This window comes from Thamnophis sirtalis, unplaced genomic scaffold, assembly GCF_051295495.1.
Source record: "Thamnophis sirtalis isolate CommonGarterSnake01/CBP01778 unplaced genomic scaffold, rThaSir2_p1.2 scaffold_1, whole genome shotgun sequence".
Taxonomy (NCBI): domain Eukaryota; kingdom Metazoa; phylum Chordata; class Lepidosauria; order Squamata; family Natricidae; genus Thamnophis; species Thamnophis sirtalis.
Window position 1 is genome coordinate 122,144,834 of NW_028261381.1, and position 16,108 is coordinate 122,160,941.

Below are 16,108 nucleotides of genomic sequence, written 5' to 3' on the forward strand. Positions count from 1 at the left end.
GTTCTCTCAACTTGGAGGTGGCGTGAATGGAACCATTTGGTAGATGTGCTTCATATACGGGTAGTCCTCGACTTACGATCACAATTGAGTCCAAAATTTCTACTGTTAAGTGAAACATTTGACCCATTTTACGACATTTCTTGCCACAGTTGTTAAGCAAATCTGGCTTTCTCATTGACTTTGTTTGTCAGAAGGTCACAAAAGGGGATCATATTACCTTGGGACACCATGAGCGTCATAAATATGAACCTGTTGCCTAAACATCTGGATTTTGATCACATGGCCATGGGGATGCTACAAAGGTCGTAACTATGAAAAATAAGTCACTTTTTTCAGTGCCATTGTAACTTTGAAAGATCACTAAGTGAACTGTTGTAAGTCAAGGACTATGTGTAAATTGTATATTTTGGGGACTTGGTTGTCTGGATTTTTCATTATTTCTTTGATCACAGTTTTATTTTACTTGATTGCATTTTTACCCTGTTTTCCTTATATTGTGTATGTTTTCCTTATATTGTATATATACTATATACCAGTGATGGCGAACCTTTTTCTTATGGCGTGCCAAAATTGTCCCAGCGTGTGCTTGCATACCCACACCAATTCAATCCTCCCTGCCCACCTGCGGATGCACGCGTGGTCCCACCCATACATGACCCCTCTGGAGGCTTTCCTGAAGCCTGGGGAGAGCGAAAATGGTGTCCCCTGGCTCCCCAGAAGCCAGAAACAGATTGTTCCCGAACTTCTGGTTGGCCTGTTGGGCCTGTTTTTTACCCTCTCCAGCTTCTTAGAAAGACTTTCCTGAAGCCTGGGGAGGGTGAAACAGCCCCAATGAGCCAACCGGAAGTTCGAACTTCCATTTGGCCCATTGGGCTTGTTTTTTGCCCTCCCCAGCCTCCAGAGGCTTTCCTGGAGCATGTCGAGGGCAAAAATAGCCTCCCTTAGCCCTCCGGAAGGCTGAAAATCAGCTGGCCGGCACGCGCATGTGCACTGGAGCGGACAACTGGCATGCCAGCAAATATGGCTCTGCATGCCACCTAGGGCACGCATGGTACAGATTTGCCATCACGGCTATATACTATATTATATTGCAATATATTGCAAGCTTCCAGTTGGGAAGCACCAATATAGAATCAAATAAATAAACAAATAATAATAATAACCCTTTTTATCCGGCAAATAAATGCTCTGCCTTTGCTTACTGTAATATATTCTCTTTTATGAATTCTTCCTGTCTGGACTGTACATCTCCTAGTTTAAGGGAGCTATTTAGTTCAGTGAAAGAGAGTGATGACATTTTATTACCATATTAACTATGTATAAATTAAGCTTTAAAATGATTTTCATTCCAAAATTAATCATTCATAAATAAATTTGTTAGCCATCAATAGGTATAATTCTTTCACTTCTAACTTAATTTTTTCCTTCCGAATTTCATAGATTGATGAAAAATTAAGGAAAACAAAGGATCAGACTCCTTGTAGCAATACTGCAGAATAGCAGAAGAGATTCCTCTTCCTTGTACCAAATCCCTAAATAAAATAAAATCCATCACTCTCCTCTCCAACAAATCTCTCCTATCCCTTGATTTGTTTTCCAAACAAATGTCACCTACAAAATAAGCCTGCATTCCATGCAATTTCTGCAGACAGCAATAGCAGTAAGAGGTAGACAACTCTGATTTTTTGCACATACGTAAAATGTCGGAAAAGGAGGTAATTGGTGGTGACCACTTGCAATACTATAAGATAATCTCAAACTTGTGGATTATTAAAAATAGTATTAATTTTCTTCTTCTCATAACTCCTTAAAAACAAGTAAAATTTTAAATGTCTGGTAATTATAGTGAGAAGCAAGATTATTAGCATTAGGAAGGAATTTCCAATCATTGCTGCCATTTTCCCAGACAACTCTAAAGCAAAACAACTTGTTCACCTTCTGACATTCCTCCCTCCAGTGTAAATTGAAAATAATTTATTTTCAGAAATTATGATTTCCAGATTTATCAGACAGAAAGTTAAAGTTGGTTGCCCCCCAAATAGCAAAACGTTAAAATGGAGGGGAAAGATGACAACATACATTGTTTTCCACATGATGTCAGAAAATTGTTTCAAGATTCAGAATCTGCACTTACTCTTTACCCCTTTCTTCCCCTTTCGTTCCTTCTTGTACTGTTCCTTCAGTTTACTTATTAGTCCCTGGTCTACATCCCAAACCTCAGCAGTTGGGGACAGGTCATCTTTGTCTACATGCAACATATTATTAAAAGAAAAATAAAACAACAATTGGGAATGCAAACTATTTGTGAGCGTTACAGGTTAATCAATAAAAAGTGTTATTAAAAAACATTCCAGTACTTTAAAGGTGCAGTTTCTTGTACTGTTTGGTACAATGCTTCAAACTGTCATTTTATAGTAACTGGTCTAGAATAAAGAAGAAATTTGAATGTCTTTCTTATTCAATTATATGAAATTAATTGATTAAGACTGATGTATGCAATTACTGCAACTTTAGTAAGACATTATTAACAAATTATTCAGGCAGACTTAAATAAGCAAATAAATTTATTTCATGCAATACCATTTAGGAAGTGCAAACTGAATTCTGAAACCATGCATTTCCCCTCTATTCTTATTCTGCATGCAATGATATCTAGTAGCTCCAAAATAAATCCAGCAATAAAGGTAACAGAAAGTTTTATTCTATTAAGATTTTTAAAATAATAATAATAATATAACCAAGATAGTTTGGCATATTGTAGGACATCTTCAAACTTTTTATTTACTGAACTCTTCTTTTATTCACCACAACCCAACCAGTCATAGCAAATTAAGGACGGCAGAGAATGATGGTTGAAACAGACTTGTGTAAATCCATAATCAATGCTTGAATGTTTGTCCCTTTAAGCCCAGAAAAGTAACACATTTTACTTGGAAGTCTCATTGGAAAAAGAATAAGAGTTCTGGATTTCCCTCGATTATTTTCAATGCTGAAGCAAGCGTCAATAACTTTATTTTAAAATTAATTACATTTCTACCTGCTAACAAGCATTATCTAATGGAGAAGAATAAGATGAAAGCTTCAATACTGTGTTAGTTTACTTGGGACTGTTTACTAAACTCAGCACTGCTTACTTCTAACCACAATAAAATCAGATTCTAATAAAATATTTTGAAAAAGAAATTTCACAGCTAAGACTTTTTGAATAAAATGAGATCACTAAAATATTTCCTAAATAGTCAAGGCTTTGTTCAATTTATGTCTTTATTAACAAGATGATTCACACTTTCAAGTTAACAGTAATCCATTATGTTAGTTCTAGGAAATTAAAACTTTCTTTGAGATAGAACTTCAAGAAAAAAAAAAGCATTATTACTTCTTCACTGGTACTGTCTACTCTCTAAGATAAATTAGAAATACACTCCTAATGTTGCTTAAGGAAGAAAAATATGATCTCAAGTTTAAAATTCTTGTCTAATAATACTATGCTATACTTATATTACATAATATGGATTAAACTGCTAACAACAAAAATTTACAAGGCAAAATACGCAAACTTTTGAAATCAGTTATTTTCAACTTCCTGACTTCTTTTTTACATATACTATTATTAATTATGGAATGGGAAATTTGTTTAATGAATACGTCACAGCTTTGCAAATATAACTGAATAAGTCTCTTCTCAATAGGTAAAAATTGTTTTCTAGTAAGAAAATATAAATTCACTGAAATCTTTCTTACCTATCTCTCATGAATCAGAAGGCCAATTTCATTAGCTTAGAGGAAGTAATCAACTTGTGCAATTGTGAATAATAATAATAATAATAATAATACAAATATCAACTATGCACATGTTGATTCATACATGAATTAAAGAAATTGTGTGAAATATTAACAAATCCAACAGTCTGTATAACATTAAGGGAATTTAGTAGATGGAGAGCTTCCCAACACCTTTAACTGTTGTAGTTTCAAGCCTTTTCTTGATCAGGTAGGCTACAGCAAGAACAGTGGGAAGGTGTTGTTCCACTTATCCCTTACATAGGTATTTTTCTGGATGCAATCCAAAGTATTCAACTTAAGTATAAAATGTTGTATCAGAAGAAAAGGCAGATAACTGCTAAAATAGTATATTTTAAAACATGCATCTACATCTAACATCAATCCAGCATACTTCCTGCTACTCCACTTTACACTTTTACAGGGGATCCCGTACCCTGCACAATGCATATTCTATCCAATAAAGTTTAAATCCAATAAAAAAATATCTGCAATGTTTGTATTTCTAATTATATATTTCCTATCTTGTTTCAAGACATCCTCTGAATAATATCTAGAACTGGAATCTTAAAAGTAAGTAAAATAATGTTAATATATTTGTTCTTTTTGTTTGCGTTTTCACCTCTTTTGAAAACAATTTGAAATTAATAAAAACATATTATATGGATTTGAAAAAATTACAAATATAGCCATTTCGCACACAACTGAGCTCCACTGACAACACAAAAAATCTTTGGAAAGGGCATGAAAAACAGAACCTCATGTTGTTAACAAGTAATCAAAAATTTAATCTTTCCAATGACTGCTAGGCAGCATTCTGAGTGTTGCAAAAACATTGAAGGGTATTTTTGTTAATGGTGATCTATGGAATGGGTAAATTTGTTTAGTTTAGAAAATACAATATCTTAGCAAGATCCATCAATTTCAGTGGAAATTCAAGGTAAGCATGCATTACTAAAAAGGTTTCTAAGAATTATTTTCCATGTCAACATGTAATGCACTGTATTTTGTGCAAATTTGTATGTCTAAAATAACTGACTGCCAGTGTTATTAATTAAGGAGTGCATTAAAACACTGCCTTATTTCATAACTTTGTTTTAAACAATAATTCTAAGATATACAAAACAAACTGCTTAATATTATCAAAATGATTTGACAAATGTATGATTTACTTCTACAGGAAGAAAACAGTAGGATGAAAAAATAAAATGATAACCAACCAGCAAGATTTAAATGCCTAACAATATCACAGAGAAAAGAGAATACAAATTCAAATTAATATAATTGAAATATATGTTTTTCTTTCAAATTCTTTTGTTTTCCTACCACTTTTTATGTTTCTTACCCCATTCTGTCCCATCTCCTGAACTCCGTGCTTCTCCTGCTCCCTCTCCATCTTCTGCTGTTACTAAGAAATCAAATTCTTTCAAAGCTTCTTCTGTGTCTGGGTCATCAGTAAGGTCAGCAGCTAGTCCTTCATTTCCAATCTATAAATCAGTTTTGATAGAAATACCATTAAAGATACTATCATTCATGGGATAGTTTTATGTAATCTTTTCCTTCCCTTTCTAAGGATTGTAAAGGATATGTTATTCTGTTTAAATATTTTTTACCCATCATGCACCAACAGTCCCATTAACATGATTATGGCAGGTGAAAATTATGCTGCAATACAGAATTAGCAGCCAGATAAATATACTTAGAATTAAGCATTTATCAACACCATTCCCTCCATTCATGCCTATCCAAAGTATTGATAACAAAACTACAAACAATATTAAGGTGCTTGATTTATCTATTCCATTATTTACTGTAATAGTTCACTATACAAAAAGACAAAAAAAGAATAACAAAATCTTTAAAATAACAATAGTTAATAAAACTATTTGGTCTTTTTTACTTTGTGCTTTTTATTTATCCGATGTTTTTCTTTTCCGTCTGTAATATCTTCTATAATATCATTCTCTTCCTCTTCATCACTATCATCTGCATTTTCCAAAAAATTAAATGTTTCAAGAACATCACTGGGGTTCCTACAAAAGAAATAACTTGCAATATCAGAAATAGCTGTGATCTCCTTTCAAACTAAGACTCAATTATTTCACCTCAAGAGAAAATAAACTTATTTCTAATTCATAAATATCAAGGAAACTACGTATATGTTTTTTTAAAGTTCTGATTGTAACCTTTTCATATTTAAATGTCATTAAGGATAAAAATTAATTTGCGTGTACTTTTTAATTCACAAATTGTTAGTTTCACATAATGAAAATTTTCAGAAAATAAACAATTTTAACCATAAAATAGTATGATTGACTATTATGTAGTCAAAATTGCATTAATATAAATGATAGAAGCATAGCAATAAATTATTTAATTTCTAGTTGAGAGAAAAGAAACTCTTTCATTCCACAAATTCTTGCAAATTACCCTAAGTTATACAGATGCAGTATTTATCTCAGCTGAGATATTTTTGTTTTTATAAAAATAGATACATCTTTCTAATCAAATAAATAGCAATAGCAGTTAGACTTATATACCGCTTCATAGGGCTTTCAGCCCTCTCTAAGCGGTTTACAGAGTCAGCATATCACCCCCACAGTCTGGGTCCTCATTTCACCCACCTCGGAAGGATGGAAGGCTGAGTCAACCTTGAGCCGGTGAGATTAGAACCGCTGAACTGCAGATAACAGTCAGCTGAAGTGGCCTGCAGTACTGCACCCTAACCACTGCGCCACCATCTTTTTAGTTTTGTGTAAAAATAACATTTTTAAAGAAAACAAATTAGATATAGCTTTGAAGGCAATCATTTATGCTAAACATTTGTATTAGTTTGCCTACCTTTTCATGTCTTGACCCTTTTGTTTTGATGTGGGAGATTCTCCTCCATTAAGAATCTGTTCCAATTTTTTTGTCTCCACTGAGCCATTTGGTTCTGAATTGGAAAGTCCAAGTAAAGACCTCACCCTCTGTGATCGTACATCCAATATTGTATCTGTGTAACCGACTTCTTGGAGATATCTAAAAGATAAAAGAAAGTAGAACTTAGTCATGCATACACACTATCTACCAGTGAGCCTTTAAATGTTTTGTATGGCAGTTTAAAATACAGCTATTATTACCAAATTGTTCAAGAATATCTTAAAGCTTATGACACTGCTTTTTGGTTCTAGAAAGTTTAATTCACATTACCTTTTTAAGTAAATCTATTCCAAGAAAATTTTTTCCAAACACTTATTTTAGATTAATTGCTAATTACAGTACTAAGTTCAAAGAAGCATACACAATCACATCAGAACCTATATACTTATGCTTCAATGTACAATGACCTTCAACCCAATATAATATGATACTTACTGTCTTAGCAACTGTCTGCCTTGTTTCCAAGTTAGCTGACTATTATGAGGCACTGTAGGAACCTCTGTATCTTTGGTTTCTTCTGAAACACAATAAATAGACTAATTATGTGCCATCAAGACACCGTTATCTCTTAGTTATCTGAATAAAATAACAACTCTGTTATTAGACCCACCCCCTACTCAAGCAGGAGACCTATACCGTTTCAGACAAATGGCTGCTGTCCTGTCTGTTCTTAAAAGCCTCCAATGATGGTGCACCCACAATTTATTTTTAGTATATTATTAGATGTTTAAAAGTGAGGGAAAAGTTACGAGGTACATATAATCTTTATAATTCCAGGTTATATATGATTCCACTTGAATGAAAAGCTATATTTGCTGATACATGCATTCCTCATGAACATCAACATTTATATTTACATAGGACTAAAGAATGGAATATTCCCTTGGTAGCTGATAATAACATTGACAAGGAAAAGCACAGCCACCTGCCATCTTTAATTTCTTTAACTGTGTCAACTTTTCATCAGCTTTCTGATTAATTTACTTAATCCACTTTTTTAAAAAACTTGCTGATTTTACTTTTAGTTCCATACTTTTTTTATTACTGTTCTTGAGGAATAACATGAACCTTATCTTGTTCACAGATAATATGAATAAATGGCTTACATCAAAAAATAAGAAAACTTGAACAAAAAAGGGAACTATGAAAGTGAGGAAACGTAGAATGTAAAGATTGGAAGCCATCTTGGAGAACATCCAGTTCCCCTGCCAATTGTAGGAATCCATTACTACATTTCTTATGGCTATTTAACCTTGGTTTAAATATTTACAACGAAGGAAACTCCAAACTCCCAATGCAACTCTTGCACTATTTTTTTTTACTTTTAAGAAACATATTCTGATTTCCAACTGTTTTTTTAAAAACACATTGGTTACTATTATGTCTTTTATAACAAGTCAAAATGTCTGCCCTATATTCTACATGACAGCTCTTCAAATACTCGCAGAGAGTCATCGTATTTGCCCCACAATATTCTCTTCTTTAATCTAAATAAGGCTACTGCATCAAACCTTACTTCAAGTTTTCCTTCTAGGACATTTACATTTGTTTGCCCTCAGCTGGACATGCTTTATTGTGTCATTGTCCTTCATTAAAATGGTGATAGACACAGTATTCTAAAAGTGATCTGACCAATACAAATATCGCAAATTGCCACTGCCAATCACATCTATTTATAGAAAGGCATATCCAGGTCATGGTTGTCCCAAAGGTGCTTTCAAAAGACAATTGGGCTTTCTGGTTTTTCTTTGTAGATGTGCCGAGGTGGCGCAGTGGTTAGAGTGCTGTACTGCAGCCACTTCAGCTGACTGTTATCTGCAGTTCGGCTGTTCAAATCTCACCGGCTCAGGGTTGACTCAGCCTTCCATCCTTCCGAGGTGGGTAAAATGAGGACCCAGACTGTGGGGGCAATATGCTGACTCTGTAAACCACTTAGAGAGGGCTGAAAGCCCTATGAAGCGCTATATAAGTCTAACTGCTATTGCTACTTTAAGAGAGCTGAAGAAGCTTCTTGAATGAGACGTGAAACATTTAAAAAAAAACACAGAAAGCTTCTTGAAAAAGAAACTTTGGGACATACTATCTAGAGGTACTGTAATTATAACCTTTATCATTGACTATTAAGACTTTTCTAAGCATGTGAGTAATTCATTAAATCGACTATTTTGGAGAAGTCTTAAATGTTCTTTTCCCCCTCTGGATTGAACCATTCTGGTCAATTGTCTGACCTGGATGCATTTGTCATGTGTTCTAGATGAAACAAGCTTACTCCAGAATATAAACAGAGTCAGAGTAATACAACACTGAAATATGGTGTTTGTTTCATTTAGCTCATAAACGAAGTCATCCACCATGTGTTGTAGCAGTGTGAGAAAAAAGAGTTCCCCTCTTTAGATTAATTTTTAACTATAATATACAAATTATATATTTGTATATAATTATTTATATATACAGTTTTAATTAATTATTGTAATTGGTGATCATTCTTGTTCATCATTGTGTAGAAATTCTGGTCCATTTCTGAAATACTTGAATTCAGTAACATCTGATAAATTTCAAACATGAACTGTACACTTTAGTTCTACCACAATATTTCTATGGGATTTAGGTAGATTATGATTTGACCAAATTCAGTTCTGAATTTCTTCTTCATCATGCATTTTTTCATACACTTGCTTATAAGTTGGGAATATTGTGTTGGATTTATTTTATTTATATGCATAACTCATTTGAGCTTCAGGTTTAGATGACAAATTACCTGATCCATTTCTGAAATACTTGAATTCAGTAACATCTGATAAATTTCAAACATGAACTGTACACTTTAGTTCTACCACAATATTTCTATGGGATTTAGGTAGATTTTGATTTGACCAAATTCAGTTCTGAATTTCTTCTTCATCATGCATTTTTTCATATACTTGCTTATAAGTTGGGAATATTGTGTTGGATTTATTTTATTTATATGCATAACTCATTTGAGCTTCAGGTTTAGATGACAAATTACCTGATATTCTGCTGTAGAATTTTTCTGAGCCAAAGCAGAATCTATGCTTCCTGCAATGTTAGCAAATTGACTATATCCTGAAGTAGAAAAGCATCCCCCAAACCATAGCACTTGTTTTTTGACAAGCAATATAAAGTTATAATGTTTGGTTTCCACCAGATATAATGATACATGTAACACCAAAACCTCTACTTCGGAGTCATTTGTCCAAAAACAGGGGTGTCAAACTGGTGGCCCAAGGACCAGATGCATCATGTATAGGCATGCCTACCTCAGCTCTGAGAATGGGAAAAACATTGTGAAACATCATGTGACGGCAACATGATGTGGCGAGTTTGATACCCATGTCCTAGAACAATCCTCCAAAGCTTATAGGTCCATTCAGATGGTTTGGAGTACATTTGAACTCATCATCAATATTCTTCTTACTAACAATTACTGTCGTGATGTTCTCTTATGCCACTATAAAACCCAGCAACTGTTCTATAATGGAATCATAATTGCGAACTTTAACCAAGGCTTTTTTGGGGTTAGGGTTAAGAATTAAGGGTTAGGGTTAATAATCTAAGGATTCTTTGGAGTAGACTACATTTCTTGGAGGTGATGTTCAAAGGATACCCACTTATTTGACTATTGTCCAAATCTTCTCCATTTCAAGGTTATTTCTCTGACTGCCAACTGGTAGCACATGAGAACTTTAGAAATGTTCTCTAATGTTTCCCACACAATGAGCTTTAACATTGTTTTATGGAGTTATCAAGAAACAGCACTTCTGTTCCTTTATAAATATTTTTAACAAGACTGAAAAGTTGAAATCCTTCTGCCTTGTAAAATTATAATTTTTGGATTTAATAATAAAATGATACTTTAAAACCCAAAATGTCTGTCTTTTTCAGGCTAATAGTGTAATACTATGAAAACTTGAAAAAGATCATATAACTTTTGTGAATAAAATGAAACCCAATTTTAATCACAATACAAAACAATATTGATTGTAAAGACTTATTTTGGTATAAAAGGTGAACAAAATAATGTGGACTAAATACAATAAATAGATTTTACCTGATTCAAAAGTTGGCATTTTCAAGTCACCTTGATTCAATTCTGTGCCATATTTTAGTTTATGATATTTTGCCCTTAAAAAAAACATAAGTGGATTGACCAGTAAATAAAATTTAGATTTGCATTTTCCTTACAACATTCATACAAAGATGTCTAAACATTAATCCTTGCACTTTTGTAAATTAAAATCACAGATTCATGGACAGCTAGCTACCGTCTGCTTACTTGCCTGTGGCTAATTAAATCACCCATCAGGCGACTTGCCCTATAGTTAAAGGAAATGATCAATGTCACCATCACTGACTATGGCATCCTGTCTGGTAGGATTGGCTGTGGGGCCAATCATAATGTTTGTGATCTTTCCTATTAAGCTTTGTCTAAAAACTAGTTCTTTCTTGAAGACTAGTGGGGGAGCAGAGTTATCGAAGAAATCAAGATGGTGATCATGATCATGCAATCAAAGTCTCCCCTTTATATGCATGTGGACATCAATGACAAAGGTTGGTTGTGATTGCCAAATCATGACTTTTTTAAGCCTTTCCACTGCACCCAGGAGAGGAGAGGAAAGGGGAGGAGAGAAGTTTATAACAGTGAAGATTGCTCTTATGAACTTGCCTTTGGTCATCGGATAGACTTGGAAATATGAAATAGTGTTTTAATTAGCAAGTCTCCTGTTTAATCATTTTTGTGTATACAGGTGCCTAGTGTATTAAGCATATTTTAAAAAATTCTACCATCAAAAAGCAAACAGAACCATATATACAGCCCATTTCATTTACTGACCAACATTAAAATAAAAACAATGAGTTAGTTTCTGTTTACAAAAATAAATGTTTAGTCTTTAAATAACTGAATTGATTTGTCTTCTAAATTAAAAAGGGTAAATAGGCACCTGTAATGGGTTTCAACAATGTAGAGTTTAACATAAGGGAATAATCTCCAAATCATAGACTGCTGTGTATGAATTCTTGTTAGAGCTTTCACTAATTAAACAAGTTCATAACAATCTTAGACCATTCACATTGTTATGCTCAAAGCCATGTATGGATATATAAAATGACATCAATACCTTCTAATTGTACCTGGGAAGCAACTGACAAAGCAATAAATATTATGGTTCTAGTATCTTGTACCAATTAGTAGCCTAGCTACCACGTTTTCCATCAGCTGGAGCTTCAGAAGATTTTTCAAGAGGAACTCTAATGGAGCATATTGAAATAGACAATTTGGGATACAATCAAGGCAGGAAACCAACTGGTTCAGGAATAGCCATAACTGGCACATTAAATAAGTACCAAATTCATTCCTTGTCATAGCCTCCACCCTGTAATTAAATAATAGTTAATCTGCTGTTTCATATGAATTAGCCCTATTTGAAATAGGTTGAACCCAAATCTTGGATCAAGACACTTCCAACTTAACTGAATTTAGTTCCATATTACACTTTTTCATTCAGACCAATGTTCAAATTCTACAATTTTCTTCAATTATCAATATCAAGTTAATTAATATGAAAGTATTCTATGTAAACTTCCCAGTTGAGAAACATAAGATAAATACCTTTCTTGTTTTAATGCATATTCTAACATTTTTATTCTTCTTACTAAATCTTTCTTCAAGTTTTCTTGACCCTTTCTCTCGCCTTGCAAAAATGCTATCCGAGCCTGAAAATACAAAATGGTAACATAATTATCTTTTATTTGAGTCATGTTTATACAATATACCACATAACAACTTTTAATTCTATGTTCTACACCTCCTAGAAGAATTTACAGGGATATTATCGACAAAAAGAAAATAATCTATAGATAGTACTGCTTTGTGATAAATACCATGTTTTGCCAAACAAATTGCCCTGTTCCTAATAAATTATTATTTTACAGTAAATGTGTTCAAAACAGCATTCAAAAACAAATATGCATTTCTAAATCATAAATCCTGAATCAGGAATAAAGCAGGAATAATACAATCCTCACAGGAAAACGCAGGGAACTCTCTATTCAAGAAGCTCAATAGCATTGAAATGCTTAATTCATCATTATATTACATAGGTTCTTGTTAATCCTATGACATTTAATGAACTGGAATCAGAAAGATTCCAGATACAAATAAAAGAATCACAGCTTTGCATAAATGCCACACTGTAATTACACAGAAATAAACTTTAAAGCAATACTGTTACTAACAGTCCCTATGGTGAAATTTCATTATCAGTTGAAGTTTTAAGGAACATGACATTCAATAAAATTTGCTCAATTGCTTTTGTTGAAAAGTGCAAAACGTAACAGCACTTGCAGCAATAGAAAATTTTCATTCCTTCACCCCTAATATCCCACAAAAAATATCCTGTGAAATCTGGAGAAGGATTGTGAAAAGATTGTACATATGTTTATGAGGAAAATGTTGAAAATCTATGTTGTACAGGTGTCCATCTGACTGGTGCAAGATGTATTGCAGTGTTGAAGAAAGACTGTGTATGTGGTTAGGACTGTAAAAGGATATAAGATTATATGTAAATACATACAGTATATGGTAGGTTCTGTGTGCATGAGTATATGTTTTACATCTTCATCATAAGCTGTACATAATATGTTTGTGCCATAGTGAATTCTGGGACAGTGAGTCAGACATTAAGTGCAAGGAAGAGCCATTTTTTCAGCTCTTGTTGTAACTTTGAGCAAATGGCTGTTAGTCAAGTACTACCCATAAGAAAGTATTTATATGAAAATGGCAATAAATTTGAACATTTAATATAATTTATATCATAAAATATCTATAGTGCCTAGCTTTAGTATACCATATATATGAAGTCATGTTAGTATTATTATTAATCACAATTAATTTCAGTGTGAGATCATTACATTTAAAATGAAATTATTTAGTTCTAACATTCAAATTAATGTGTATTTCATCAGTTTAATCAAAAACACAATTTAAAATAAACATACTCAATAAGGACATCAATAAAGACATTTTCCTTTTTCCAACTACCCTTATTCCCCTAATTAGGGATATAGATCATGAGTTTAATAAACACTAGAGGGTGCTGCAGCACAATCTTGGGTATTTATTAAATATTTTGAAATATTCACAATAAGATATTGTGTCAAAGCTCTATAATAATGTATACATGAATGTGTACATATTAAAATTGTGATGTTTATGAACTTCTTAATGAATACCCATGAAACATTATATACTAATATTATATTTTACTTCATTATATTTTGTTATTGTATGAAAATTGTGGGTTTTGTTATCTCTGCAGTTATTTTATTACTTCACATTTTTAATAATTGAAGCTTTTTTCTGGATTTAATTTTATCATAACTCTGTAAAAAAAAACCTTTGAATTTTTGTGCATCTTGAAGCTTTAATACTGCATCTATGCCTAAAGACAGTTTATAATATATCCAACCCAAATCCTATGCATGCTTTGCTTCTTGTATTCCCACCCATTAATCCCACTTTATTACAAGATAAAATCAATCATATAGATTGCCCCTTCTGCAATAAATTTATTCACACAATGCATTTATATATCATCACCATCATTTTAGCTATTGTCTATTCACTGAAGAATGAAGGCGTCTTCCGCATGTTTCTAACCAATACGGTCCTGAGCTTTCTTTTGCCAATTTAGCCTGCATTTATATATATATGTATGTATGCATATTTTAAAAATGAGACTACTTCTGTGTAACAATTAAAAACATCAAGCTAAAAACCAGGAAATTATGAATACTAATTCTGACTTGGGTACAAAGCCAACTGGATGACTTGGAGACAGTCACTCTCTCAGCCATAGGAAGAATGCAATGGCAAACTAGTTTTGAAAACTGTTACGAAGAAAATAGCAAGGGCTTCTTTAGACAATCACCAGGAGTCAAGACAAAGGGAGGAAAGGTTTATTTCAAAAAGTGTGTGTGTATGAATGTATAATGTATGCTAGAAACCACATTCCCTTATGCCCCGTCACCAAAAAAGGTGTAGGTCAAGACAAAGAAATACAGGTATATAAATATGATTCTTTTTCTTTTTCTCCTCTCTTTTGTCTACCATTATACCACTCCCCTCTCCACCCTGTGCTATTGCCACTAAATTATATCTGATTATTATAATACAGGATTTGAGTGCTTGATGAATTGTAATAATAATAATATATATACACATACATACACACACACACACACACACTTAAAGTCACAACCCCTGGTATGCCCAAGTATGGGAGGAAGGTCACACTTCCACTCTCTGTCATTAGGCTCGTCACAAGAGACCATCCAGACAGAAACCCAATATTTTTTACTGTTGCCTTTTTTGTTACATTTGTTATTTATTTATTTATTTATCAGCATAAATATAACATATATATATATAAGATATATATATATATCTTAAAGTCACAACCCCTGGTATGCCCAAATATGGGAGGAAGGTCACACTTCCACTCTCTGTCTTCGGCTCGTCACAAGAGACCATCCAGACAGAAACCCAATATTTTTTACTGTTGCATATAACATATCTATCTATCTATCTATCATCTATCTATCTATCTATCTATCTATCTATCTATCTATCTATCTATCTATCTATCTATCTATCTATCTATCTATCTATCTATCTATATCCAGTGTGTTCAGAAGTGAGGCCTGTAATCTTTGCATCTCTTTGCCCATTTTTTTAAACTTTCAACAGCTTCTTCCATTCCTTTCAAGTAACATAAGACAACTCCAGTCTTACTCATAAATAATTATGCAGAAAGAAAATCCTGAACAATGTATATGTACAATCCTGTGGTGGTATAAAGGTACTAAAATAATGGAATAGAAATTACTAAATAAAAAAACCCCTGAATTTTGAACAATTTTAATAAATGTACTGTATCTTTAATATAGAAAGTGAGGATTTAAAGATACTAGTAGAGAAGCTTTTTGACAAGCAACTTTGCTTAAAAATTAAATGATGGCCATGAGCAACATAAAAATGGCTGAAAGAAAGAACTTCTGTCTTCAACTGTTTCAGCTGGATTATTGTAGAAATGTTTTCCTCTAATGAAAAAGGCAATTCCATTTTCTCCTGTGGCTTCCTATAAAGCCTAAAATTTGACTTGAGAATATCTCCTGACACATCACAACTTTTCTACCCTTCGCTAAACCAGGCTTGGGCAGCATGTGATGTATCCGACTGTGATTTTGACACCCCTGCTCTAGAACACACTTTTGAAATATTTAATAGGTTCATGATGAAGGAAATATCTCTGCACAATCTCCTAGATCAAAACTTGGGTTTTATCAGATTTTAGATACCACTGACAAAATCTAAAATATTTTTGTA

The 16,108-nt window shown here is 33.0% G+C and overlaps 1 protein-coding gene across 5 annotated transcripts in view; it reads right to left on the reverse strand.

Annotated features, from left to right (window-relative positions):
• STRN3 (striatin 3) overlaps positions 1-16,108 on the reverse strand; it is a 41,590-nt gene that overhangs the window by 16,785 nt on the left and 8,697 nt on the right. For 2 of the 5 annotated variants that reach the window (XM_014068144.2, XM_014068141.2), the window contains exons 2-8: positions 12,332-12,435; positions 10,772-10,845; positions 7,138-7,219; positions 6,622-6,801; positions 5,681-5,813; positions 5,126-5,267; positions 2,135-2,245 (exon numbers count right to left, since the gene is read on the reverse strand). In XM_014068144.2, the coding sequence (XP_013923619.2) occupies positions 2,135-2,245; positions 5,126-5,267; positions 5,681-5,813; positions 6,622-6,801; positions 7,138-7,219; positions 10,772-10,845; positions 12,332-12,435 (826 nt within the window). The remainder of the gene's footprint in view (positions 1-2,134; positions 2,246-5,125; positions 5,268-5,680; positions 5,814-6,621; positions 6,802-7,137; positions 7,220-10,771; positions 10,846-12,331; positions 12,436-16,108) is intronic. The other 3 variants (XM_014068145.2, XM_014068143.2, XM_014068142.2) reach the window with 2 other exon arrangements.